At 32.9% G+C, this 27,317-nt stretch overlaps 1 protein-coding gene across 2 annotated transcripts in view; it reads left to right on the top strand.

The window, feature by feature from the left end:
• Positions 1-27,317, top strand: part of LOC145292861 (protein lin-9 homolog) — a 77,812-nt gene that overhangs the window by 18,073 nt on the left and 32,422 nt on the right. Inside the window, exons 3-7 of one of the 2 annotated variants that reach the window (XM_080138966.1) lie at positions 3,113-3,150; positions 12,737-12,856; positions 17,737-17,867; positions 20,599-20,724; positions 26,686-26,843. In XM_080138966.1, the coding sequence (XP_079995092.1) occupies positions 3,113-3,150; positions 12,737-12,856; positions 17,737-17,867; positions 20,599-20,724; positions 26,686-26,843 (573 nt within the window). Of the gene's footprint in view, positions 1-3,112; positions 3,178-12,736; positions 12,857-17,736; positions 17,868-20,598; positions 20,725-26,685; positions 26,844-27,317 lie in introns of both variants that reach the window. The other variant, XM_080138965.1, reaches the window with a different exon arrangement.

Below are 27,317 nucleotides of genomic sequence, written 5' to 3'. Positions count from 1 at the left end.
GTTATATATATATATATATATATATATATATATATATATATATATATATATATATATATATATATATATATATATATATATTAAGTAATGTGATTTATAATTTTAAAATTTAAAAAAAAATTTTTTAATTTTAAAATCAAATTTTAATTAAATTAAAAATCAGTTTCATAAGAAGGAACAACAACAAAGTCAATTATCTGTACGATCGTTTCGGAAATCCATGCTTTTTATTTGTGGTATACATGAAGTCACGTAGAACAATTATATATAGTTTTTTTGGTAAGCACGGTCTCCTCATCAGCAAATTTAGGAGGATTTCTATTGAATTTAAAAGACACCAAAAATAAACCTAGCATTAAAAGTAAGGCAGATGAATCTGAAAAATTGAAATAAAAGGTTTGGATTTAAAATTTATAAGAAAATTAGTATAGGTTAGAGATAGAAATGAGTAGAAAAAATATATATGTTTTGAATTTACATAATAAATTTGATTTAAAAATATATAAAGATAGTTACCTTTTAGTTTTTCTTTTTTTGAAATCAGGAACTGTGTTTAAAGTAGTCATTTAGATGTTTGCTATAGCTTTTTATTTTTATTTTATATATATATATATATATATATATATATATGCGAGAAAGATAGAGATTAATAATTGTAAATTATGAATCATCCATTCGGAGACAAGATACAGCAGTATGCCCAAAGATATACTGACTGAACTTAAACCACATTTTCTAATGGAGCTCAATAAGGACTATCGACCTTACTTACAACAAAAATGCTAGTTTTATTTTGGTGTCTTAAACTTCTTCCCCACCCCCAATTTTTTGCTGATGGGATTATATTCGAAGATACAACCTTTGTCAATTTTAATAAACTGAATATCGTTTCCGAAACGATCGTACACTCAAGTTGATTTTGTTTGTTTTTCCTTTTATTGAGTCATAATTTACAATTATTTATCATTGTACTCAATATTAATATCGCTCTATGATATATATTGTTTCATTGGAATTCATTATTGAGATGAGTATTATTTTTTATTTTATTGCGGACCATTATCCTCATCTTTTTCTTAGTTGTTTCACAACGTTTCGGCCAACTATTCCTTTGGCCTTCGTCAGGTGGTAACTGCGACGGGATAGGAACTATGAATCTCCTGACTGCATTCACTGCAATTACTGCCTTCTGTAGTTGTTGTCGTCTCACCACGTTTTTGGCCAAGTAAGCCTCTGGCCGGCTTTGGGTAGGATTGAAACCGCTATCTTACTTCAATCCTACTCAAAGTCGGCCAGAGATTTACTTGGCCAAAAACGTGGTGAGACGACAACAACTACAGAAGGCAGTAATTGCAGTGAATGCAATCAGGAGATTCATAGTTCCTATCCTGTCGCGGTTACCACCTGATGAAGGCTAGAGGAATAGTTGGCCGAAATGTCATGAAACAACTAAGAAAAAGATAATGGTCCGCTGTAAATAAAAGTAAGAAAAAAACTGTTTTTCCTTCTTCTGACAGTTCTCTGAAAGCTGAAAATTTTGATTTTGCCATGATTACTAAGACTTCAACCAATTCATGATAGGTCTAGGAGAGTTAGATGAGTCTCACATGCCACACACACACACAAACGCACTCAGTTTTTAATTTTTTAGTTGAAACTGATTAGAGTCATTTAAGAAAATAATTTTTTCTTTTCATGCCCTCTTTTCATGCATACATGTGTGACCAGACAGGTTTTGAAATTCATCTTGATTTGACACATTTTTCGGACATTGGCTATGCGCATCCTCACACAGCATGTATGACTATTTGGAGCCACAATGTTACGAGTAGTTTTAATAGTATATAGATTTTTAATGTTTTGCGCCTCAGATGAAAGCTGAAAAAATATTTTCTTAGAGACGATTTTCTCAAAGAAAAACGGTTCTTGTTAGCCTTTACTGAAATATAGATTATTATTTGTATTCTTCAAACTTGTTCTCATCTTGGATGTTATTCTCACAGCGTTTTAACCATGTAACTTTCAACCTTCTTTTGGTGCATCTTGTTAAACTTGCAGATTTTCATGCAATTTCAAATTGAACTTTTTATTTAATTCATTTGGTAGATTCTTCTTGTTCTGTGAGCCATGACCTAGTAGAAATCTTGAGTAATTTTTGTTTTATTCTTAGTATCACCTGTAGTGAGGAGTAAACTGCAGAAAACTGTCGCTTAGAACTGATACTGCTTAACACCTTTATCCATTGCGTCACGTCTCCATGTTTTAGCAGCTTTAAATCTAATCTTGTCTTAGTATTTCTACTTATTACTATTAGTAATTATTGGTTTCTATGTTACATTAAATTTTATACTAGGTTTTTTATGGCTGATAGAATGAGAACAATCTAGCTCTATAAATCAAAGCTTCAGTTCAAAATTCTGTATAGATTCCTGAGTTTAACAAGATGCACCTGGAGAAGGTCGTAGTTTCTCTCCATTTATCTATCTTCACAAATACCAACCCCATGTCATAATTCGTGCGGAGGTGGCAACAGTCCAGGATTGTTTCATTAGACTGTCCATCGAGTAAGAGCGACTCACATTTCAGACCTAAATTGTGGCAGAATGAGAATATAGTCTCCAGTAATCTGGTAGGGCCACTCATGGCAGGCAGACTGATGTAGAACCTGATCTGGCTAACGGGGCTCTGGTGATGTCATGGGGAACAGCATGACAGTGGTGTGCCTTTGCGGAAGAACTAAAGAACCAATCAATGACACAGAAGATGCTGAGCGGAAGAATCAATCATTGATCAATGATCAGGGTCAACCAGTCTAATTGAGACTACTGCATTTCACTTGTAGACATAGCTCACACAAGTGATAGTATCCGAGCTATCGAAAGATTCGATGTGGTCGTAGTTTACATCGGTGAAAACATAAGAATAGCGTAAAAAATGTGAACAAATGTCTGAATAATAGGAATTATCATTTATGTGAAAAGTTCCAAAACAAAAATGTATCGATTTTTTAGGCTTAATTCTTATTGAATCTTGATGGATAATTTTTAAAAAATAAATGAAAGATACATGATAGTAAGCTTCTTTTTTTTTTATGTTTACTTTGTATTTTCAGGAAAAAACTGTTATAAGACGCCCCCACGACGAAGCAACGTGAGTATATCGAACCGGTTATGCACGGTGAGCATTATTATTGATGTTCTATGATTATTATTTTTGGTTGCTATATTCAAAACTGACATGTTAAAATTGTAAGAAAAGCTATATTTAGTTTGTCAATTACATGAAAAAAATTTGTGCGTAATTAGCTTAAAGGAGATCATCTAAAAAGAAAAACAGTAATATGATGTAACATTCAGAAATTTAACTGCAATGTTAACAAATATCTTGCTATAAGACTTCCCATTTAGGAAGCCTCCTACAAATCTTACCTTTAATCACAGTAGCCCCTTACATCTTGGTGGCAATATGTCTTGTTTGGGATGAATGTAAAAAATACTTTTTTATGTTAGACACACAAAATTTGCATTATATGATCTTAATATGAATTATTTTTTTAATAGTAACAAATATTTTAAAATCCTAACAGCAAAAATTAGATGAATTTCAATGACAAGTGATTGGTGTTTAGTAATATTGCAACAATTATTTTTGGAATTGTAAGCGGTTTTAATTTTAGAAGAAAACTGTTGTTCCAAACAACATGGCAGTATCAATCCAGAGAAGCTTTGAATTGTATAAGTTTGTAGATGAATAATAGTTTCTAATAAGCAGCCAATCTGAAGAAATCTTGATACGAAGAGCAGAGTTCCTTCCTGTGTGAAGACGAACCGTTATATGCAGGTATTCTAAAAGATTTACTATATTTTATGATTTCTGATTGGTTGGTAGCAGAATGTGGTTCCATCTGATTAGTCAGTTTTTATCACCCCTGTCTATATAAATAGAACATTCCAATTTATTGTAATCATACTCACATTTACACCTTGCAATACTTGAAGAAGGTCAGAGGATGAATTGGCCGAAATCGAGTAAAACAACAACTATGGAGATAACAGTTTGCAAATAAATAATAAATACACAAATTACTCATTTTAAAGATGATAAAAACAAATTATTTTTTTTTAATATATAATACCTGATATAATACAGACCTGACAATGGAAGACCAGATAAGAACAAAAACTTGGATTTATAAGACCAAAAGATCCAATCATGATCTCTCTTCAGGGTCTGTGGTGCAGTGGATAGAGGCGTTGAATCTCTATAGTTCCAGGTGAGCTTTGTCTGAAGATAACGGTTTCAATCCTGCCCAAATCAGGCCAGAGGATTAGTTGACCAAAGCGTGGTGAGATGACAACAACTATGGAAGGCAGTAATTACTGGGGATGCAGTTAAGAGAACTCAGCATTCTTATCCCGTCACAGTTAATCACCTGAAAAAGGCCAGAGGATGACTTGGCCGAAATGTGATGAAACAACAATTATGAAGATGAGGATAACAATCTGCAAATAAAATAAATGGCAGCAATTGTTTGGCACAATAATTTTCCATCATATTTCTTGTTGGCCTCCCTCCTCTTTCTTTTTTTCTATTTCATCCTCCCCTTCCCTGATACACACTCCTTCAATTATTTCAGTAGGAACTACTGATGTGAAGATTCCAATATTTTTTCCGATTCTGATCGTAAAACTGCCTAAAAATGTAGAATTTCATTGCTAGGTAGGTAGCAGAGAATCCTCATTTTCTTTTAAATCTAAGAAACTACTTAATGTTTTTCCCTTATCTATTTCATCCAAGATTTTGATAAACTTATTGTCAGATTTTCATCTATATTTTTGACTTGTTCGATTTTTACGAATACTGTTTTTTAGCTACATTATTTTATTCTATGAATTTTAGTTTTATTTTGCAAGTTTAAAATCAATAAATATTTCATTTACCAGCATGAGAAAGTTTATTTTTCAATAACAACAATTTAAAGAATTGTTTTGGGAATCGGAAATGAGACTTGAAATATCCTCAAAAAGTTCTGATTGTACTGATTCTTAATTCCAATTAATCGTTCCAACATTAATATGAACTCCTTATTCCAGGAGTTATAGAATCATAGGTGTTATGGGAGGTGACCATAATGAAGTGGGTAATTATGTGAACTGAAGACTGAATGTGTTAGCATCATTTTCACTTATGGATGTTGGCAACCTTCATGTGGTCCCTCCTGTTTGTACTTGGTTCTGAAAACAAAAATAGAATCAGGAAAACCAATGCCAGCAACTGAATCAAGCCGCTGAAAAAAGTGATGCAAATTAACACAAATTTACTTTGAAATGAACAGACACTCCGTTCCTTTTTTTCTGTGAAAATTTTTCATCAGCATTTTCTACATTTTTAATAGAGGAAATTCTAGACAAGAAATATACTTTTTTTTTATCAAGCTACACTGAATACTTCAAATTCATGGACAACAAAAAAACTAAACAAGTTTAATCCACGCTAACGTAATGTACTTGCAATAACCCTTATCCCTGAGTGGCTTCCGGGCCTTGATAAGTGGTGATCACTGTAAAAAAAAAATCATCCATGTTTAAGACTATAACATTGTTTATTTTTTAATGTTACTATTTAAAATATATAAAAACATTGGTTACTTTTAATTATGATTACGTCTTTGCTCTATAACTTTTAAAAAAAATGATCCCCTATTAACGTGAATGTGTTATTTGTATTAAGATGATTATTTTTATTTTGAAATTTTATTTTATCATAAATTAAATAATTGTTCAACTTTTATTATCACATTCTGTTTATTCAGAATAACAAAGTTTTGAATCTAGCAATATACTCACACCAAGGTAATGCCTATAACAAGCCTGGTAACCATGTAATTATGCTCCATGACTGGTGGAAGGGGGACAACCATGTGAATACCTAAATTACTACTAATTGACAAATTGGTGAGATCATTTTTAGTTAAGGATTTTATTAGGAATGTCCAGTAATTAGTAACTGTACCTATGATGAAGAAGCACCTTACAATTATAACAACAATAATTGACTTGGATTATTTGGATTATTGTTCTTAATTGACTTGGATTATCTTGAGTGATTTTCACAATGTTTCAGCCGATATAGCCTTTGACCTTCTCTAAGTATATCTTGTCGAGCTCTGGAATTTGTACAGAATTTCAAACAGAACCGTTTATTTAATCTATGGTGATAACATGCTCTCATTCTTTCAGCCATGACCGGGCAGAAGATTTAAGTTATTTGCAATTGTATTCTTAGTATTGCCCGTATTGTTTGTTGAATCTTCAACTTCCAGAAAATTGTCTCTTGGAACTAAATTTTATGTAGTACCTAATACATTATAGGACAATTCTAGTATAATTTTGGGAGCCTTAAACCTATTCCTGAGTTTAACGAGATACACTTAAAGAAGGTCGGAGGTTACATTGGTTGAAACATTGTGAGAATAACACTCAAGATGAGAACAGTAGTCTACATAATGCAAATTAATCCTCATCTAAAAAGAGGGATAAACGTTTTTATATTCTCAATGAGTTATTCCCTTTGACTTTTTTTTTTTGCATAATTTAAAAATGTTACCAATATTTACAATTATCCGGGCAGAACTACATAATTTTTTTTAGTATCAATAACATGGTACAAAACATGAAATTTTTCTGGTTGGAATTAAAGTTTTATAGGTCAATTTGAATGCTATTTAGGTCCAACTTTAAGAATCTCACAAGATAACTTTATATGTTAAAAAGATGAAGATGATTAACATGCTTTACTCCAGTCATAGACTACATAGCTACGTGACTACCAGGCCTGTTATAAATTTCACCTTGACTCATACTAATACTTTTGGTTCTTGTCCAGAATCCCCTCTTATAAAAAAAAACAAATATAAAGAAAAATCTGTTTTATGTACGTACCATTAATGAAATGAAAAATATCATAACTCAAAAATTATGTAACTTGGTCAAGTAGTTTTATTTTAAAATGAAAAAATCAAATTTTATGAGTATCCGAGGAGTGATTGTCTTGCTCAGTATTTTTGGAAGAAAAATATCAAGAAACGAAGGGAAATAACTCAAAAATAATTCACACTAAATTTATATTGTAATGCCTACAAATTCCTATTAATCACTTAAATATTTTTTTTTTTATAAAAATAAAACTACGTTATTTTTGGAATATGATATTTTCATTTCATCACAGCTATGCACATCATATAGATTAAAAAAAAAAAAAAATTTAATAGAGGAAATTCTAGACAAGAAATATACTTTTTTTTTATCAAGCTACACTGAATACTTCAAATTCATGAACAACAAAAAAACTAAACAAAAAACATTGTGTTCCTTTATTTTTTCTGATTCCTTGTGAAAAGCAGTCCAGTTCAGGTTAGATTCTTCTTTCCAATATCACTTGGTGACAATGGCGGCCCATCTGTAGGTGCTGTACTATTTATCTGCACTCACACTAGCATGTACAGTACAGTACTGACATGATGAATGAAGGGTATATATAAACAGGCAATACATTGATTAAAACAACATAGCAAACACAGTGCTGAATCAATAATTTATGATGTTTAATTCTGATATTAATATATATATATATATATATATATATATATATATATATATATATATATATATATAAAATCATAGCAATTAAAATATTCTCAAAATAATAGCCATTCAACCAAACAAAACTTTGGAACTTGTACACAATATAAGCAAGCTAAATAGTTGATTATAGTTGGCCGACCCAAAGGCTCCCTTTTCATTAGCTGTTACATGAAGGTGTAGAAGGAGAGGTGTGTCACTCAATTCCCAGGATTACTCCACTTACCCTTGATCCTCATCTTATAATGTTGAGTGTTTAGCAAGGGGACATCAAATCTGTATTTTTTTTTTTTTTTTAATTTATAAATAACTGAACAAGTCACCTATCTCTTTCCATGTTGTCAAAAAAAAAATATTAAAAACCAGATGGTTAAAAATATATAATTATTAAAAAATAATTCAGACATTAGATAAAAACGTTTGTCTTTAATTAAGTGTTATGAGATGGGGAAGAAGTACGTACCATTAATGAAATGAAAAATATCATAACTCAAAAATTATGTAACTTGGTCAAGTAGTTTTATTTTAAAATGAAAAAATCAAATTTTATGAGTATCCGAGGAGTGATTGTCTTGCTCAGTATTTTTGGAAGAAAAATATCAAGAAACGAAGGGAAATAACTCAAAAATAATTCACACTAAATTTATATTGTAATGCCTACAAATTCCTATTAATCACTTAAATATTTTTTTTTTTATAAAAATAAAACTACGTTATTTTTGGAATATGATATTTTCATTTCATCACAGCTATGCACATCATATAGATTAAAAAAAAAAAAAAATTTAATAGAGGAAATTCTAGACAAGAAATATACTTTTTTTTTATCAAGCTACACTGAATACTTCAAATTCATGAACAACAAAAAAACTAAACAAAAAACATTGTGTTCCTTTATTTTTTCTGATTCCTTGTGAAAAGCAGTCCAGTTCAGGTTAGATTCTTCTTTCCAATATCACTTGGTGACAATGGCGGCCCATCTGTAGGTGCTGTACTATTTATCTGCACTCACACTAGCATGTACAGTACAGTACTGACATGATGAATGAAGGGTATATATAAACAGGCAATAAATTGATTAAAACAACATAGCAAACACAGTGCTGAATCAATAATTTATGATGTTTAATTCTGATATTAATATATATATATATATATATATATATATATATATATATATATATATATATATATAAAATCATAGCAATTAAAATATTCTCAAAATAATAGCCATTCAACCAAACAAAACTTTGGAACTTGTACACAATATAAGCAAGCTAAATAGTTGATTATAGTTGGCCGACCCAAAGGCTCCCTTTTCATTAGCTGTTACATGAAGGTGTAGAAGGAGAGGTGTGTCACTCAATTCCCAGGATTACTCCACTTACCCTTGATCCTCATCTTATAATGTTGAGTGTTTAGCAAGGGGACATCAAATCTGTATTTTTTTTTTTTTTTTAATTTATAAATAACTGAACAAGTCACCTATCTCTTTCCATGTTGTCAAAAAAAAAATATTAAAAACCAGATGGTTAAAAATATATAATTATTAAAAAATAATTCAGACATTAGATAAAAACGTTTGTCTTTAATTAAGTGTTATGAGATGGGGAAGAAGGTGGAAAGAGAGGCAATTAAGAGAAGGGTGAAGAGAGAGAGAGAGGTAGATATAGGCAAATGATGAATAAGTGGAAACACTGTAGGTGACACGGTGCTGAATAATTGTCGAAAGTAATGATTGATTATGGTTGGTATCGTTATAAAGCAAAACAGGCTGAAATGCATCTGCATTTCTATTTTATTTAAAGGTTTAAAAAGATTGCTAAACAAAAAAAAAACGATTTTAAACGTATAATTAAAATGATCGACCTCCAAACTTAACTGCCATTGCATGGTAGTTGTGCACGTGTGATTGTAGTTAAATGTTGTCTTGAGTGTTGTATTTTTTTTATCTGTTCAGCAACCATGTCATACATGCATGATTATTGACATGATTAACGCTTTTCAAATTGATGCTGTTTTGTTTCGTTGTTTTTCGGCATATCAACCCCATTCAGATTCCAAACTTGGTCATTTTGGGGAAAAAGTTTATATGCTTCAAATTGTTTGTATCTTAAAATATTTATTCAACACATTTGAGGTTTTTGTTAATTCGTAATGCTTGCTTTGATTGTCTTGTAGTGGATTCCATTTTTGTTCCAGGCCCTGTAGAGCATGTTTGAGCTTTGCAAAAGGAAAAGGATATAATATTATTATTGCTTGGTATACTTAAAGTCACGAAGCCAGTAAGGAAGTGAGGAAAGAAAAAGAGGGAGGACGGGGGGGGGACTACTGTTTTTATTTGTGGCTTTGCAGAACATGATTGCAGTTTTGCAGAGTTTAAAAACAAAAACAAAAACAAAAGGGTTTTAATATATGGTGCATTTGTCATTTTAACCCTTATCCTTGAGTGGCCTCTGGGCCTTGATAATGTGGTGATGCCTTTGTAAAAAAAAAAAAAAAAAAAAAAAAAAAGTCAATATCTTCAGACAGCCTGATCTGGTAGTGCCAGGATGTTGTTTCATTTGTTAATAATTAAAACTTTGTTTTATTGGTTTTAATGGCTTCTATTCATTTCATGCTTCATTTGTTTCATTCAGACTACTATTCCCATCGTGATTTGCATTTTTACATTTCGACCAATGTAACCTTTATTTGGTAGCAAAAAGATAAACAGTAATAGCATATATCCAATGATTGCATTAAATTATTATTTAATATATCCAACAGACATATTCAATAAAAGCAGGCTGCCTGGCGTTGCCCGGTTGTAAAATATGCATAGATATTATATTTTAATTAATGCAGAACTATTCATTATTTTAAACAGAAATAATGTAGATATTAAATGTAACGTTGAATTCCTTTTTAAAAATATGACAGAAATAAAACAGGGAGAAACCGAGAGATATGTGTACAAGTATTCTTTTTTTTTTCTAAACAGTTCACTTACAGTTAAGTAAAAAAAAAATACTCGAGCTGAAATTGAAACCAAAACCTAAAGACGATGAGTTAAGTACAATAATCATTATGCCAACTTGACACTATCTTTAAAAAGTATTTTAAAACCTACTTATTCTTTACATAAGGAAACTGTCATGTTTCACGACCACGAATGCACAGTCGTGAAACAGTTGACAGATAAAAATCTGATGACCTTCATGTACCAATTTTTTAATTTTGATCTCTTGGTAGCCCTTTTTCCCGGGTGAAAACTGATTAAAAAGTTTTCCACTTGTATCAGTATCCTATATACCAAATTTCAAGTCTGTATATCCAAAATTTATTGAATATATAGGTTGAGAAGTGTCCTCACACATATTCTCAGTTATATATATATATATATATATATATATAGAGAGAGAGAGAGAGAGAGATAGATAGATATAGATTTGGATTGTTTGGACTACTCTTATCTTGCATGTTGTTCTCCAAAAGTTCGCCCAATATAACCTCCGACCTTCTTCAGATACATCTTGTTGAACTTTGGAATCTTTGTTAACTCAGGAAACTATAAGCAATTTTAAAACTGAATCCTTTATTTAATCCATGAGGATAGATTGTTCTCATCCTATCAGCCATAACTGGGTAAAACTTAATTATTGAACCTATGTAGTGTAACAGATAAAATGCTGATTAATAAGTTCTCTAAGTTTTTTTTGTTTTTTGTTTTTTTTTTTATGTTTCACTACAAACCAAGGTATAGAGCCACTTAGTCATGAGGGGCTACCATTTGGGATCAGGTTTGCAGGGATACTATTTATGGAGTTGGGAAGTTAGATGTTTCTTCACTTGAATTTCTACATGTCAGGGAAGCAGGGACCCAGGAGGCAATTCCAAAGTGCAGTAGTCTACAGGAAAAAGCTATTCGAGTAGAAGACTTTATGGCGTGGTGGGATTTCTACAATGTAGGGGTGGGATTTTGCTGCTTGTCACGTTTGTTGAGGGTATTGTCGTCGAGGGGGTACTAGTGCTCGGAGTTCGTCAGAGTACTTGCCTTTGAAAAACTTGTAAAACAGGAACAAGGATGAGATGGTTTCAGGTTCAATCCATAGTATAGGTGATAATAATTGTGAACAATGTAATAAATAACACTTTGATTTGATCAAAACAAACTGGGAATTAAATAAAGGATTCAGCTTGAAATTGTGTATGAGTTGCCGAGTTTGACAAGAGTCCCAAGTTCGAAAAGATGCATGTGATAAAGGTCACATGTTACATCAGTTGACAACTTGTGAAAAATCAAGATGAGAGTATATATATTATTCCTTAATTGGAATTCATTTTTGAGATGAGCATTATATATATTAATTTATTTTTATTTCGGACTATTATTCTCATCTTTATTAGTTGTTGTTTTCATCTTTATTGGTTGTTGTTTTTTCACGACGTTTCGGCCAATTATTCCTTTGGCCTTCGTCAGGTGGTAACCGCGACGGATAAGAACTTCAAATCTCCTAACTGCATTCTCAGCAAGCACTGCCATCCGTAGTTGTTGTCGTCTCACTACGTTTTGGCCAAGTAAACCTCTGGCTGGCTTTTTGGGTAGGATTGAAACCCCTATCTTCAGACAATGTCCATCTGGAACTGTAGCGCGTTCAGACACTGTCCATCTGGAACCGTAGCGCATTCAGACAATGTTCATCTGGAACCGTAGCCCGTGGCGCAGTTGATAGAAACATTGAATCTCTACAGTTCCAGATGGACATTGTCTGAAGATAGCAGTTTCAATCCTACCCAAAGCGTGCCAGAGGTTTACTTGGCCAAAACGTAGTGAGACGACAACAACTACGGATGGCAGTGATTGCTGAGAATGTATTTAGGAGATTCGAAGTTCCTATTCGTCGCGGTTACCACCTGACGAAGGCCACAGGAATAGTTGGCGGAAACGTGAAAAATAACAACCAATAAAGATGAAAACAACAACTAATATAGATGAGAATGATGGTCCGAAATAAAAATAAATTAACAAGATGAGAGTAGTTGTTCAAATCATCCAAATCCTCTTGACTTTATTAACAAAAATAAAAACTAATGGGCATTATTCTCTATTTCAGCTCCAACGAATCCGGAAAAAAAATTCTCGATTCTATAATGAAGAAGAAGAAAGTGGTTATCTAACAAGAACTCCAAAAAAGCAGGCAAAAACTCCGACATCATCGAATGCATCATCTCCAGTAAGTAGAATTGGTGATAAAAGTATTTATCCCAAATTCAAAATCTGTTTTCACATGAGTCCAAGCATCTCTACAAACATTTATGATCATTCGCCAATTTTAAGGATATCTGTTCTTGTTTTATTATTTTGATAGCATGGTCACCTGGTGTTGCCAGGGAACATGCACAATAAAATAAAAAGATATTTATTTGCGAATTGTTATCCTCATCTTCATAGCTGTTGATTCACAACATTTCAACCAACTAATCCTCTGGCCTTCGTTAGGTGATTAACCATGACGGGATAGGAATGCTGAGTCTCTTAGCTGTATCCTCCATAATTACTGCCTTCCATAGTTGTTTCTGAAGCCCATAATGCAGTGGACAGAGGTGTTGAATCTCTACAGTTCCAGGTGAGCATTGTCTGAAGATAGCAATTTCAATCCTACCCAAAAGCTGGTCAGAAGATTAGTTGACCAAAATGTGGTGAGATGACAACAACTATGGAAGGCAGTAATTACTGAGGATACAATTAAGAGATTCAACACTCCTATCCTGTTGTAGTTAACCACCTGACGAAGGCGAGAGGAATAGTTGGCTGAAACATCATGATACAACATCTATAAAAAGATGAGGATAATAGTCCACAAATAAATAAAATATATAAATTAAATCAAAAAGCTTCCAATAATAAAATAAAATGAGTTATAAGCTGTGACATCTTCTTTTAAAACTTCTCTCTCTCTCTGTCTCTCTCTTTTAATCTTTCTCTCCATTTCTCTCTTTCTCTCTCTTTCCATCTCCATCATCTCTCTCTCTCTCTCTCTGTCCCTCACTCTCTCTCTCTCTCTCTCTCCACCTTCTTTTCCCCTTTTTCTTTCTCCCTGACTCCAGTCAAGAAGGAATTTCTTTCCTCAAGCTGAGGATAGAACAAATGCTACAAATATTTGACGACTAACAAAGTGTATTTTAGTTTGTTTCACATCAATCAAGTTAGGAGCGTATTTCTATGGTTGGAAACAGGATTTTGTGTTAACTCATCCATAAGTCGATATATATTACTATAGAGTTAAGTTTAACTGTATCAAAAAACTTTGATTAAAAAATTATTTGTTTGTAAAATATGACATTTAAGTGCGTTGCCTAATCACTGCTGACGTGAAGTGAATATGTCGATAAAAGTGTTACTAGTTATTTTGATGTTCATGTTTCAGGCCGAAAACATTTTTGTTGTATTTTGTCGCATTTACCAATATAAACAGGAAATGACAGCTTGAGTAAAGAAAGGCAATAGAAATTTGGGATATAGAAATGTATTGGGGGTAATCAATAGAATTTGCAATATGATTAAATAACGCCGTATCAAGATTTCTTTTCTTTTTCTTTTTTTTAAAATTATGAATCTAAATTCTAATACAAATTTTATGAGTTTGTTGTATGATGATGTGGACGTGTCCCTTAACCTTTTTAGGTGGTGATGAGGCTGCATTATTTCATGTAGCGTGACTTGGGCAAGAATAGTCTAGCGGCGCTCATCCCTCTGCAAGCACCAAGCACATACAATACTTGGTATTACCAAATGGTCACCTGTCTTAAGTATTGGCCAGGCTCAACGTTGCTTAATTTTAGTGATTTAATGAGAACCAGTGTGTCAACGTGATTATGCTGTAGATATACAGTATTATGTACATAAAGTCAGAAACAACAATGGGAAGAGGATGGGTTGGTCCAGCACCACCTACCTCCAGAAGAGAGAGGCTCCTCATCTCCAAGACAGGTTGCTCAAAACAATTTAGTTTCAACACATTGAGTGCTAAAAAGGTCGATACGAAAAGTCTCGGTTTTCGGTAAGAAGGACACAGTTTCCAGTGAAGATAACAATACCTCAAAGTCCAGGCTTTCGTAAAGAAAGACAAGAAAGGAAAACTCATTCCTCGCAAATTTGTTAGTTCGTTACAGAAACAGTCGCCTCAAAACTCCACTAATCTTCGCACTCAATAACAACACCGCCTCATAGTTCACTACATGCCATCTGCCAAGTTGTCTACTGTCGTCACCTTTATGCCAGCAAACGGCAGCCAATTTGCATACGGTCAAGTTCACCTCTTGCCAATTTTCGCAGCTACAAGATTGCGTTTCCCTAAAGACCAACTCACCATAATGGCAGTGTTTCTTCATTCGGATCAATTACTGCGCTGCATGCCGGACACAAATGAACCCTCCTCTTATGTCGAGAGCTAAGGTTAGTCTCACTTTCATGTCCACAGATTTATGAAAGTAAAACTGGCCAGTAAAGGTTGAGGACATGCGTTGCATGGAGAGAAATGAAAGAGAAAATATTACATGAATGTGTAATGTGAATGTTAAAGATAGGAAGATTAAATCTGAGCAGTATAGGAAGATGTGTGCAGACTTTGATTGCATGGCTATGTTGAAAAATGGTTAGTAGATGTAGAGCAATGGAGGTAGCAGGTCCAGTTCACAAAGAAAAGTTAAGGAAAGCATGCAAAAAAGTAATAATAATAAACTTGGGAGAAAGATGAATAAAGACTTGGCCAAAGATAGAAATAGAAATTTTCAATTATTTTTATTTGTCACCATAATGTGTCATACAAGATGGTAGGTGTTGATGTCCTTAGTTTTCGAGAGTAATATCTCTTCAGGGAGGAAAATAAAAAAAAATATATATGCAACAGTAAGGTAAGGCTCTCCTTTGTTGGTTTTATTTATTTATTATTTATTTCTTTATTTCCGGAAGTCAGTGTCGCAAACTGGCTGTCAAATCAATTTCCAGAATACGAGTTGTGATGAATATTAACTATTGTTTGGAATTATTGTAGCTTTTTTTTTTGTAAACATTTTTATTTTGAATGTAAACGTTTCTATTTACTTGCTTCCCCACGAGTGCAGAATTAGACACTGAGTCAGTTTTTACTGTGGAGAAAATCCTGCTCCTCCCAAAAAGGGATTCTCTGAATTAGAACAAAAATAAAAATTGCCTCTTTCTGGAAGGATTTCTTTTTCATTAACTGAAAGACAGAAAAATTAAGTGCAGCATCAGAACAGATACTACACTTAATCATTAAGAAGAGTAGAAAATACATTTTCAGTTTACTTTCAGTAGCCTTGTAATTTTCGTTTTCCTTATTTTTTCCTTTAGTCCTCACATTCCATGAGTGATGATTCTGATGAAGGGAGAAAAATGGCTATTTTCTGGGTTAGAATCTATTCCATCTAGCATTTATGATGGGCTAGTTTTTGATCTTGAAGTGGTATGTTTTAGCTCCTTATATCAAATGGTTTCATGCTTTGTCTGGAGCGATTTCCATTAAAAAAATCCATTTCAACATTTATGCCATTTGTGTGTGTTTATTCTTGTGCAAATCTGTGTTAAATGTTATAATAGGCCATTTTTCCCCCCTTGTACTTTTCAAAAGAATATGATTTCCCTCCGATTATTTTGTTATTTGTTACACATCCAGTTAATGTAACATGAGAGATTGGAGGTTGATTGTTGACTGAATTAAAGAGGGATGATCGTTATTGAGGACATCAAAGGAATAAGTTTGGGTGGACACAACATTAACCATCTGAGGTGTGCAGACGACATTGTATTAATAGCACAATCCAAGAGACCTTCTAACACATACTGGATACTGTGGTCAAATCAAGCGAAAGTTAAGGACTTGCTTTAAACATCTCAAAAATGGTAATCATGACAGTATCCAAGAATATCCAAGCTCCAACATACAAACCATAATGTCGCGATGTACCAGTTAAACAAGTTAATAAATTCAAATATCTGATGGAAATTCACAACTGAAATACAAAGTCATATAGCCGCAGCCAAAGTCACCTTCAAGAGATTGTCATCAATCATGACCAACAGAAACATTAAAATAGACGCCGATTTCAGAATACTCCAAACGTATGTATGGTCTGTTCTATTATAAAGTTGTGAGTGCTGGACAAAGGAAGAGACTAGAAGCAACTGAAACTTGGTTTCTGAGGAGAATTTTGAAGATATCCTGGACAAAAAAGAAAACAAATTAAGAGGTATTAGAAATGGCAAACTCAGAAAAATCTCTAATAAGAACAATATGAAAAAGACAAATGAGTTTCATGGGCCATGTCTTCAAAAAAAGCGGAATAGAGCAGATTAGTTTGATAGAGGAAGCAGAGGATGACAGCAAGAAATATGTTGACAGTCTGATTACCTGGGAAACATTAAAAATGATGAGCATCAATGAAATCATGACTGCCTTGAGAGAGAGTGTGAGATAGATGGATGGAGAGCCATAGCCGTCAATGCCTGTACCAGGCAGAACACCACTTGATGATGATGGTTATTAGTGGGGAAGAAGGGGGAATTAAAAGCTTTACCCAGTTCAATTTTAGTTATTCTTGTTACCTACCTTAGATGAGCCTCCTCTTATATAACAATTAGCATCGCTCACGAAAGGGGTGGGGAGGTGGGGGTGGAGACCAAAAAAGAATAGTTAAAAAATGTGGGTAACATCTTTCTTTTTAAACTTCTCAGCTCCCCCTTCCTTCTCTCTATACCCATTTTTACTCTTCCGTTTCTCCCCTTTTGCTTCTTCACCCTACCGTATAATACGTTAAAAAAATGTTACATAATCAAATCCCGGGACAAAAGGGCAACATCTAACAAAGAAAAGTTAATCGAAAACAAACACCCCTTAACTAATTTTGTTTTTGTTGACCCTCCAAAATAAAAATATTACAAATCAATGTGTCCATGTTGTTTTAGGTAATGCTAAACAAGGAATATATTAGCTGTGTAAACACGTCTAACTGGACAAACACGCAATGATTATATGATACCTGTTAATGGAATTCTCTAAAAGTTGCTTTAAACATGACTTCTTTTCTATTGCAGCACAGTAAAATTATGGTCACCCATGATAAGAAAACATCTTATGCCATTGGCATACGGTTGCGTAATTTGCTAAAGTTACCAAAAGCGCACAAATGGGTCTGTTATGAATGGTTCTATTCAAATCTTGACATGTAAGTCCGAAAGTTTTGCACTTATTTTCAAATATTAATTCTTTGCAGAAAAAAAAAATGTCAATTTCATTTATGAGAATCTCAAAACAAAAAGTCATAATCCTATTTCGATATTTAAAAAAAATAAACAGATGTACTCATGACCCATTGGGTCACAACAGTTACCACTATTTTACTTTGATGTTATTATTATTATTATAATAATCATTATCATCATCATCATATTGTATGAATCCGAAGATTCTATTGTTGGCATTGGTTTCCCTGATAATTTTTTAGTCAATATTATTTCTAGAAAGACACAAGGGTACTTACAGGATGGACCACGGAAGGTTGCCAACATCCTAAGTGAAAGTGATTTTTGTGGAACAAACTGGATTTGAACTTAGAACACCCAGGTCGTCCGTCCATGTCGTTAACCACTAGACCAGCATCATCTCCCAATTATTATTAGAAGTATTATTGTTATTGTTCTTGTATAGGAATAAAGAGATTTAGTATTTTGACATCTAATTTACAAACATGTTTGTGGCATATACAGACATGTTAATTAGATAATGCTACAGAAAGATACCTTCTTTCTGTAAATGCGTTCACAGCCATTAAGAATTATAAGACATAAAGTGAGATAGGGAGGGGAGAAAAATATAGATAGATGAGAGATGGTTGACTTGATTGGTCAGTTATAAATTATGGCTAATCAAATCTATTAAAACAAATATATTTTTCAAATCTAACACGATCCCATAACTAAAATATATTTTGACATGTATTATTGTGTCATTGAAGTATATAAAATATATTTTGACATGTATTATTGTGTCATTGAAGTATATAAAATATATTTTGACATGTATTATTGTGTCATTGAAGTATATAAAATATATTTTGACATGTATTATTGTGTCATTGAAGTATATAAAATATATTTTGACATGTATTATTGTGTCATTGAAGTATATAAAATATATTTTGACATGTATTATTGTGTCATTGAAGTATATAAAATATATTTTGACATGTATTATTGTGTTATTGAAGTATATAAAATATATTTTGACATGTATTATTGTGTCATTGAAGTATATAAAATATATTTTGACATGTATTATTGTGTCATTGAAGTATATAAGGAGAAAACCCTTAGGGAAACAAACGTTAACTCCTATTTACGATAAAAATAGATTGTTTAATTATCCAAAATTAAATTTGGTACTTATTTAGAACTAGCGGGGGGGGGGGGGTACCCGGCATTGCCCGAGTGTTTGGAGGTGTAAAAGAAGAAAAAAGTTTTAGTAGGAAGGTAGGAGTGAACCCCAAAGTCTTGACACGAAGAGGGAAACGAAAGGGGGGAAAAAAGCCAGACACCTAACTGTCTCGGCCACGAGGGAAAGGAACTGATAAGAGCGTTAAGTGAATGTTTATGAAGCGAAATAAACAAGTGTGAGGAAGTGGCGTGGTGTCTGACCTAGTTTTGCGCTGCAAGCCAGATCATTCGCTTTTCAAGGCGGCGAGCTGGTAAAAGTCGGGCAAATTAAATACACATGCGACCCCTGTTCGTAACTCTTTGATATTATCATTTAGACGTGATATAAAAAGTTTTGAGAAGGAGTGAGCCGACTAATCGCTTCTTAGAAAAAAGCCTTTCGGGGACATACACAAAAAGCGAACATACATGCATACACACACACACATTTTCACTTTTATACATATAGGCTAGCAGGGGGTACCCGGCGTGGCCTGGGTGTTTGTAGGTGTGTGTGTGTTGGGGGTGGTGGTGATCAAAACAACCCTGTTTTAAAAAAAAACTTTAGTCGGGTGTTTGGAGGTGTAAAAGAAAAAAAACAAAGTTTTAGTAGCAAAGTAGGCTTGAACCCTGAACCTTTGACGTGGAGATGGAAACAAAATGGAAAAAACCCTGGGACCTAGCCATCTTGGCCACAAGAGAAGAATGAAAAGCATCTTAATTTAACATATAAAATGAAATTAACAGGTGCGAGAAACTTATGTCGCGTGGTGGTTGACCTTGAAACATGACGCGGCTGCAAGCCAGTTTTCGCTTGTTTTATACAGAAAAGCGAAAGATGCATGGGATTCTCTAAAAATCTGGAAAAAATAGCGCGTAAAAGTCGGGCAAATTAAATAGACAGGCGATCCCCATTTGTAACTCTTAGATATTATCATTTAGACGTGATATAAAAAGTTTTAAGAAGGAATGAGCCAAGCGAGAAGTCCAGCAAAAAAAGCCTTTTAGAGAATGGTAAAAATATAAATTTATGACAAATAACATAAGAAAATTTAATCCATCGACCTGAATAGCTTTTCAGTTTTGACCCTTTTTTAAGCCTTTTCTTTTTTACTTTGATGGCTTGTAAAAAACAAATTCAGCCTCGTGTGACCACATAAGGTCAAAATTTTTGATATAGTGTAAAGTATTTTGAAATAAAAAAAAAAAGGAACTTAAAAATAGTTTTCAGTAAATTAAAACTATACAGATCGGTAGTAAATTGAATTTTTCAATTATTTCTAATTTTGTTTTATTTTTGATTTTTTCGATTGTTTAAATATACAATACCAAACTTTCACCATGACACCATGTTAAATTGTTTTTTTGTTGTTGTTTCTTTCGTTCTCAACATTTTTATCTGCTTTAAAAGTAATTTTTTTATATTTTAAAAAAGATTTTCCAAAATAAAAAAAAAGTAATAAATTTCCATGGTTTTATTTCTAGGCCTTTATTTCAAGGTGAAAATGATTTCTGTGACTGCTTAAAAGAATCTTTTCCCCAATTGAAAACAAAACAGTTAAGGCGAGTTGAATGGTGTAAGATCCGACGTCTCATGGGTAAACCACGCAGGTAAGTGAACAGCTAACTTTTGTTGTTTGAGCTGATGTCAAGTGGCTGCAATTTTGTTCTGTTTGTTTATGCACTGATACTGTTGTGGGGGTATTAACTAATGATGGGAGGATTCTGATACATTTACAGTATCTGTACTAAATTCTCGATTCAAACTATAGAATTGTTTTTCCCTGATTTTCGTAAAAACATGTTAAATGTGCAGATATTTTCTTACGTAAAAGAAAAACACTTATGGGGACAATCTATCAATTTTAATTTTACTAGTTTAAAATGGATAGTAATTATTTTATCATTACTACCAGCAGTGGAAGTTATTGCTTCAAGCAAAATCAAATAAAAAAAATGTAATTAAAAGGATCGTTTTTGGCATTGGAAAATCAACACATTTTCTTCCAATATTGATTCCAGTATAATCAAAAATTCCAATTTTTTCGATTCCGATAAATCGTCCCATCACTCGTATTAATCCACATTTTTATGTCTGCCGTTTTTGAAACAAAGATAAAATAACAGCAAACATTTCTTTACAACGAATTGCAATTGGTATCTGTAGAGGATTGAGCAATGAAGTGAAACAAAAAAAAAGGTTTGTCTTTGTTGTAAAACTAAAGAAATGTCAAAATCTGCCGTTTCTAGTGAGGATCAAATTTATGACAAGTTATTAAATATTATTTAGTTACTAGCGGGGGTACCTGGCGTTGCCCGAGTGTTTGTTTCCGGGACGGGGGGGGGGGGGTTAAAAATGTTATGGTAGGTAAGTAGGAAGGATCAAACCCGGAGTCATGAGTAAAAGTAGGAAAATAAAGTGTGAAAAAAAAACAAAAAAAAAACATCTGCAACGTTAACAGTTCGGCCACCAAGAAAAGTCCATTCCAGTTGTTTAGGAAAAAAAAACAAAAAAAAACGACTACGGTAGGTCGGCGCAAACGTGAAAATATAATGTGAATTGTCCAGCACGCTAACCACTACGCCACAGAGCACTGCAGCTTAGTTTAATAATTTTAAATAACTTCACATGAAAGAACTACGAAGCCAAACCGGTGTTCTCTTCTCAACTGTTCCTTGTGAACGATCCCCAAACGGTGTTAAGTGGTGGCAGGGGGAGGAGGAATTTATTAGAGAGAAAATATTTTACCACTTCCATTGATCTTAACCGATTTTGGCCGTGACTTCTCAGCAGAAAAAGTATAGAAATCTAAGATTATCGAGGAATTTGAGAAATAATAAGCCTATAACACACCTCAGATATTGTTCTGCCGTTTGTGCATATTATATTTGCATGAAATATCTTGATTTTTAATCCTATTAATGTCAAAATCAGACGGGAAAAAATGAGTTCATTTTATTTATATAAAGATTAAACAAAAAAATTCACTTCAATTAAAAAAAAACAAAGGTGAAAACAAAAAGTATTTTTTGGGGTCCCCTGACAAAGGATACTAGTAATTCACTCCTGTTTGTCCATTCATTTGTTCACACTTTTCTCAATAACCATGCATTAGTTTTTTTTTTTTTTTTTTTTGCATAAACATTAGTCATGGTGAAAGTAAATTATAAACAGATTTTTTTGAGATACCTCTGGTCGGTCCTCTAGAGACAATATAATGATAAAATTGCCCCAAAATTGTTCAGCGTTCATTTGTTCACACTTTTCTCAATAATTACGCCTTGGATATTTTTTAAATTTTGCACAAACATTAGTCATGGTGAAAGTAATTTTTTGCTAGAATGGATTTTCTGGAATAACTCTGGTTGCTCACCTAGGGGACATTATAGGGGTAAAATTGCTCCAAAATTGTTTGTCCATTTGTTTGTTCAATAACCATGCCTTAGATTTTTTTTTTTTTAAATTTTGCCCCAATGTTAGTCATGGTGAAAGTAATTTTTTTACTCATGGAGAGGGTCCGCGCATGTTTGACTTATTTTTTACTAGGTTGTCACCACTTATCAAGGCCAAAAGGCCACTCAAAAATAATGCTTAAATGAGTGTCAGGAGGATGATGAGACAAGATCATGATTGGTAACGATAGCAGTGATTGGGTAAAATTTGATTAAGAGGACAGCTCAATACGTCTTTGTTTACATTGCATTTGAAAATACCCATGTTGTAATCAGCTGGAAAACAGCCTTGTGTTATTGTATTCCACAGGTAGTTCTAGAAAAAAACTTTTGTTCATAGAAAATTTTTTTTTTTAGCTTAAAATAGAGAAAAAAGAAAATTATTGATAGTGATTGTAGCGAGACAAGTTTTTGTTATGAATGCTTTACGGGCGGGGGACATACATTTGTTGTGTGTTGAAACTGTACACACATGCACACGTGCAGGACGGTCGGAAACTAAAAGCACCGAGTAATGAGTTAAGGCTGTCAAAACTGATGTCGCTGGAGGTGAATAGATCAGGTAATTGACCTCAGCTGTCGGGGTTGAAACACCTGCTAGAGAAAAGATCAGTATAAACAGGCAAGGCAGAAGAGAATAGAGTCAGTCAAAAAAAAGCAACAGCAGCTATGAGTCTCCGTTGAATCCGTCCCCCCCCCTCTCTCCATCTAATGCTTGAGGTGCTCACACAAAACAAGATACAAAATAATAATTTTATATTTTTTTAACAAACGAATTTGTATTGAGATTTTTTTCCTTGGCTGGTGAGAAATTACTATTGTTCGACTCGTCTACATCACACATTGGAGCTCAGTCAAGCACCTGCCATGAAAATAACAATAGTAGAGAAAGACTAGTAATGTCTCTTCTGTGAAAAAGAGGTGGTTGAGAGAAGAAAGGCATTTGGAGCAGATGAAGAAAGAAGCAAAGAGAAGTGAGGAAAAAATATCCAGCGATTGTGAGCCGCATTATTTTATTGAAGCAACAACAGGTCTATTACTATTTTCATATTTATCCAGTGAATTCAAGCTTTAGGGGTTCTGTTAAAGTCAGAGTGTAAATGGTCCTGTTCAAAGATATTAATCCACACTTTTCCTTGTCCACTTTTCAAATATGGATGAAATAACAGCATAAATGTCATCACTCTGTAACATAAGCATACACACATTTTTTGGCATTACGGCATATTTTTTCGAGACATTTCACTGTTGCATTATTTCCCCTGTTTTCTAGATGATGATGGATGATTTGGTGTCCCCGACGAAACATCTTCATATTTTAACTGAATAAATTTATCACTTTCTTAGACAAATTAATACTATTATGCTTCTTCTTATTATTATTCTTCTTATTATTATTATTATGATTACTATTATTATTATTATTATTAGTAGTAGTAGTAGTAGTAGTTTGGCATAAGAATGATACTTTTCTGTAAAAAAAAAATGTTCATTTATTTTAAGAATATTTCACATAAAAAGAAAGTTAACAATTACAAGAAATAAATATTACACATTTTTTAAATAAAAATAAGAATTATTTACATCAAAATGTTAATAAATAATATTATTACATATTATAGTACATAATATCTGTTGGAAGATGTTTTGTTGGGGTGCCAAATCATCAATCGCCATCTAAGAAACAGGGGAAGTAATATAACTATGAAATCTCTCGGATATATGTTGGAATGCTGTCATAGGAGAACATATTTTCTCCTGTGATTGGATTAAGAAATATATAAATATTTCTTATAATATATAAAAATGTTTATTGATATATTAATTAAAACATAAAGACGTTTCTAGAATGTCGTTATTCATAAACATAAATAATAATCGGCGTCTATAAATATAAAAAGGCGTAGAACACCTTTTTGTTCTTTTTGGAGTCTCTAGAACGTTCCAGGAAGTTCCTTGAAAACTCATATAAAAGAAACGCTATTGGTGGGTAAAGTCAGTTCGTGACATATTTTTGGGATGTACACATATAGGCAACCAACGTCCGAATTCCGGCTTCCTCATAAAGGCCGTAAAAAACAAAAATCTCACTGAAGGAAGAACTGCTGTTTGGATTCTGGTAAAGTTTTTATTTATTCTTTGAGTTTGTTGACCGAAAAGCACATATTACGTATAGAGCAAACCATTTCAAAACACAATACATAAAGAAATACTTTCTTTATAATCTAAGGGAGACAATTTTATTAGCGAGATGTCGCCCTTCAAAAAATAATAATCTTTTTCTTTTTCTTGTTAATTTATTTTTTAATAAATTTCTTTTTCATTAAATCTTTTTCTTTTGTTTTAATTTTATTGCATGTGGGTGCTGGTAAATCCCTAGAACATACGAGCTATCATCAGCACACACATGGAATAAAGCCGATTTTCTTTTTCCTGGGTGTAATAAATATTTAAAAAAAATACCTATATTTACTTTGTGTTGACCAGATAGAGGACTTAGATAAAAGTAATTCAAAATATTAAATCACATGCTATTTCGGGATAAACAGCACTTCCACTGTTACCACTTCCCAGGATGTGAACCAGAAGTTTGATTTTCTGAGGCATATGTAAAGCATCTGTATGTGTTCAGTGTACAGTTTGTGATCTTCTGCTCATTCAGCTGGTTCAACATCGTTGCTCAATTTTTATGCTAGTCTCAATCAGGACTTTACAGTTTAAAACAAGTAACAAAGTTTTATTTTGTGAGTTTTACAACAATACCCATTTTTTCCCATTGAACAACTGACTTGTAAATCAAGATAATCTCATAGCTTAGAGTCCAAGGCCCATCTTAGAGAGGCACACTAGCCTCAAGTGATTGTAAGATGTTCAGTAAACCAACTAACTGCCCCTCTGCTGGAATATATATAGATCTTACTGAGGCCACACCAGAATGACCACTTCAGACAATCAGCTGCCAATCTATGAATATAAAAAAACCCAAGCTGTTACTCATTTTCTTTTGAGGTCTCTGCTATGTAACGATTAGTAAGATGAAAAAAAAATGAAATTTTATTTATAAAGAAATTTCAACATAAAAGGGGAATCAATGATTGATTGAATAAAGAAACTTTTTTAGATGAATCTGAGCTTTTCCAATGACATCTCCCCACTTTTTTCTCTCCATATTAAGAATGAATTTATAAAATTCCAATTTAGAGTTATCTTCCTTGTTTCTTTAGACTATTTTCAAGATCACATACTCCTAAGTTAGCCATGAATTTAATTTCTTATTTAAAAATCAATCTCTTTGATCAATTTATGTAATATTTGGTGTTTGATATTTTCTTTCCATCACAAGTACATACATCATACAGATGTTTTTTTTTTTTGTTTTTTTTTTTTTATATATGGAAGAAATTCTGAACAAGTACTTTTAAAAAAAAAAAAAAATGGGTATTCCAAAAGTCTTGGGCACATTTTAACATTGAATATCTCGAAAACTATTAAGGATATAAAAATGCGTCTGGTATATTCAGAAAGCTTGTAATCTCAAGTTTTTCATGAAATTTTCAAAGATGTTCAATGTGAGCAGCATTTTTCGCACGACACACATCAAGCCGATAGTTTAATTCTTGCCAAACGCGTCCCAGCATTCCATTGTCAATGGTTGCAGCAACTTCTGTTATTCGGGCCTTCACCTCATCCCCGTCTCTTGGAATTGGAGGCACATAAACCAGTCCTTTTACAAATCCCCATAAAAAAAACTGCAGGCTGTGAGATCATGAGATTGTGATCATTTTCCTCAGATCGTCCAATCCATCTGTCTGGCAGTGTTGTGTTCAGAAACTGTCTTACACTGATGCTCCAGTGTGGTGGCGCCCCATCCTGTTTGAAAATTAAGTCATCAAACCCTTTCTCACTAAAGCAGATATGGGAAGTTGAAATGTCCCCAAGACTTTGGAACAATTAATGCTAAATAAAAAAAAAAGTGTATTTATAATAGAGTTAGATTTAGGGGAGAAAAATACATACATGATCTTGTTATTTGGTTTTGTTAATCTAGAATTTTTTGTAAATTTATATATACAATGTTATTAAGCGATTGATCTGTTTTTGTTTTTTGTTTTTTTTCAGATGTTCCGCAGCTTTCTTCCAAGAGGAACGAGACGCTCTTGAACAACGTCGTAATAAGATCCGTTTATTGCAGCAGAGAAAATTGGCAGAACTTATCAATTTTAAGGAATTGCCTGAAGAAATTCCAATGCATCTTGTGATTGGAACCAAAGTAACTGGTAGGAAAGATTTCTTTCCTCTTCAACAAAATATTTTATGATATTAAAACAAAAAAATCTATTCTATAACTGAGAATGTGTGAGAGGACACTTCTCAACCTATATACTCAATAAGTTTTTAATCTATGGACTTGAAATTCGGTGTATAGGTTATCCAAAAATGTAGAAAACTTATTAATTGGTTTTCTGGTCCTGGATATGACCTTAACTATATCCAATGGTGAGGCGCCAGCTTGCGAGCTTTGGGGAGTGTGGAGCCACCCTTTAATTGCCATTGCTCTCAGGTCCACTCTGACCTGGAGTAGTAGTACCTGTTAGGGTCTCAACTATGGGTTAAATAGAAACCGACTTGAAAAAAAACCCCAACTATATTCTATTTAAAAATTTTTATTCGAAATCACTGGATTCAGCATTAAATAACCTGAAAAGGGTTGATATACCATAAAACAAAAACAACCAACCAAATAATTGGTT

Source organism: Euprymna scolopes, chromosome 14 (genome assembly GCF_053919585.1).
Source record: "Euprymna scolopes isolate OS-2025 chromosome 14, ASM5391958v1, whole genome shotgun sequence".
In the NCBI taxonomy this organism is placed as follows: Eukaryota; Metazoa; Mollusca; class Cephalopoda; order Sepiida; family Sepiolidae; genus Euprymna; species Euprymna scolopes.
Note: the sequence above shows the minus strand (reverse complement) of the source record. Positions and strands in the feature narration are given on the sequence as shown.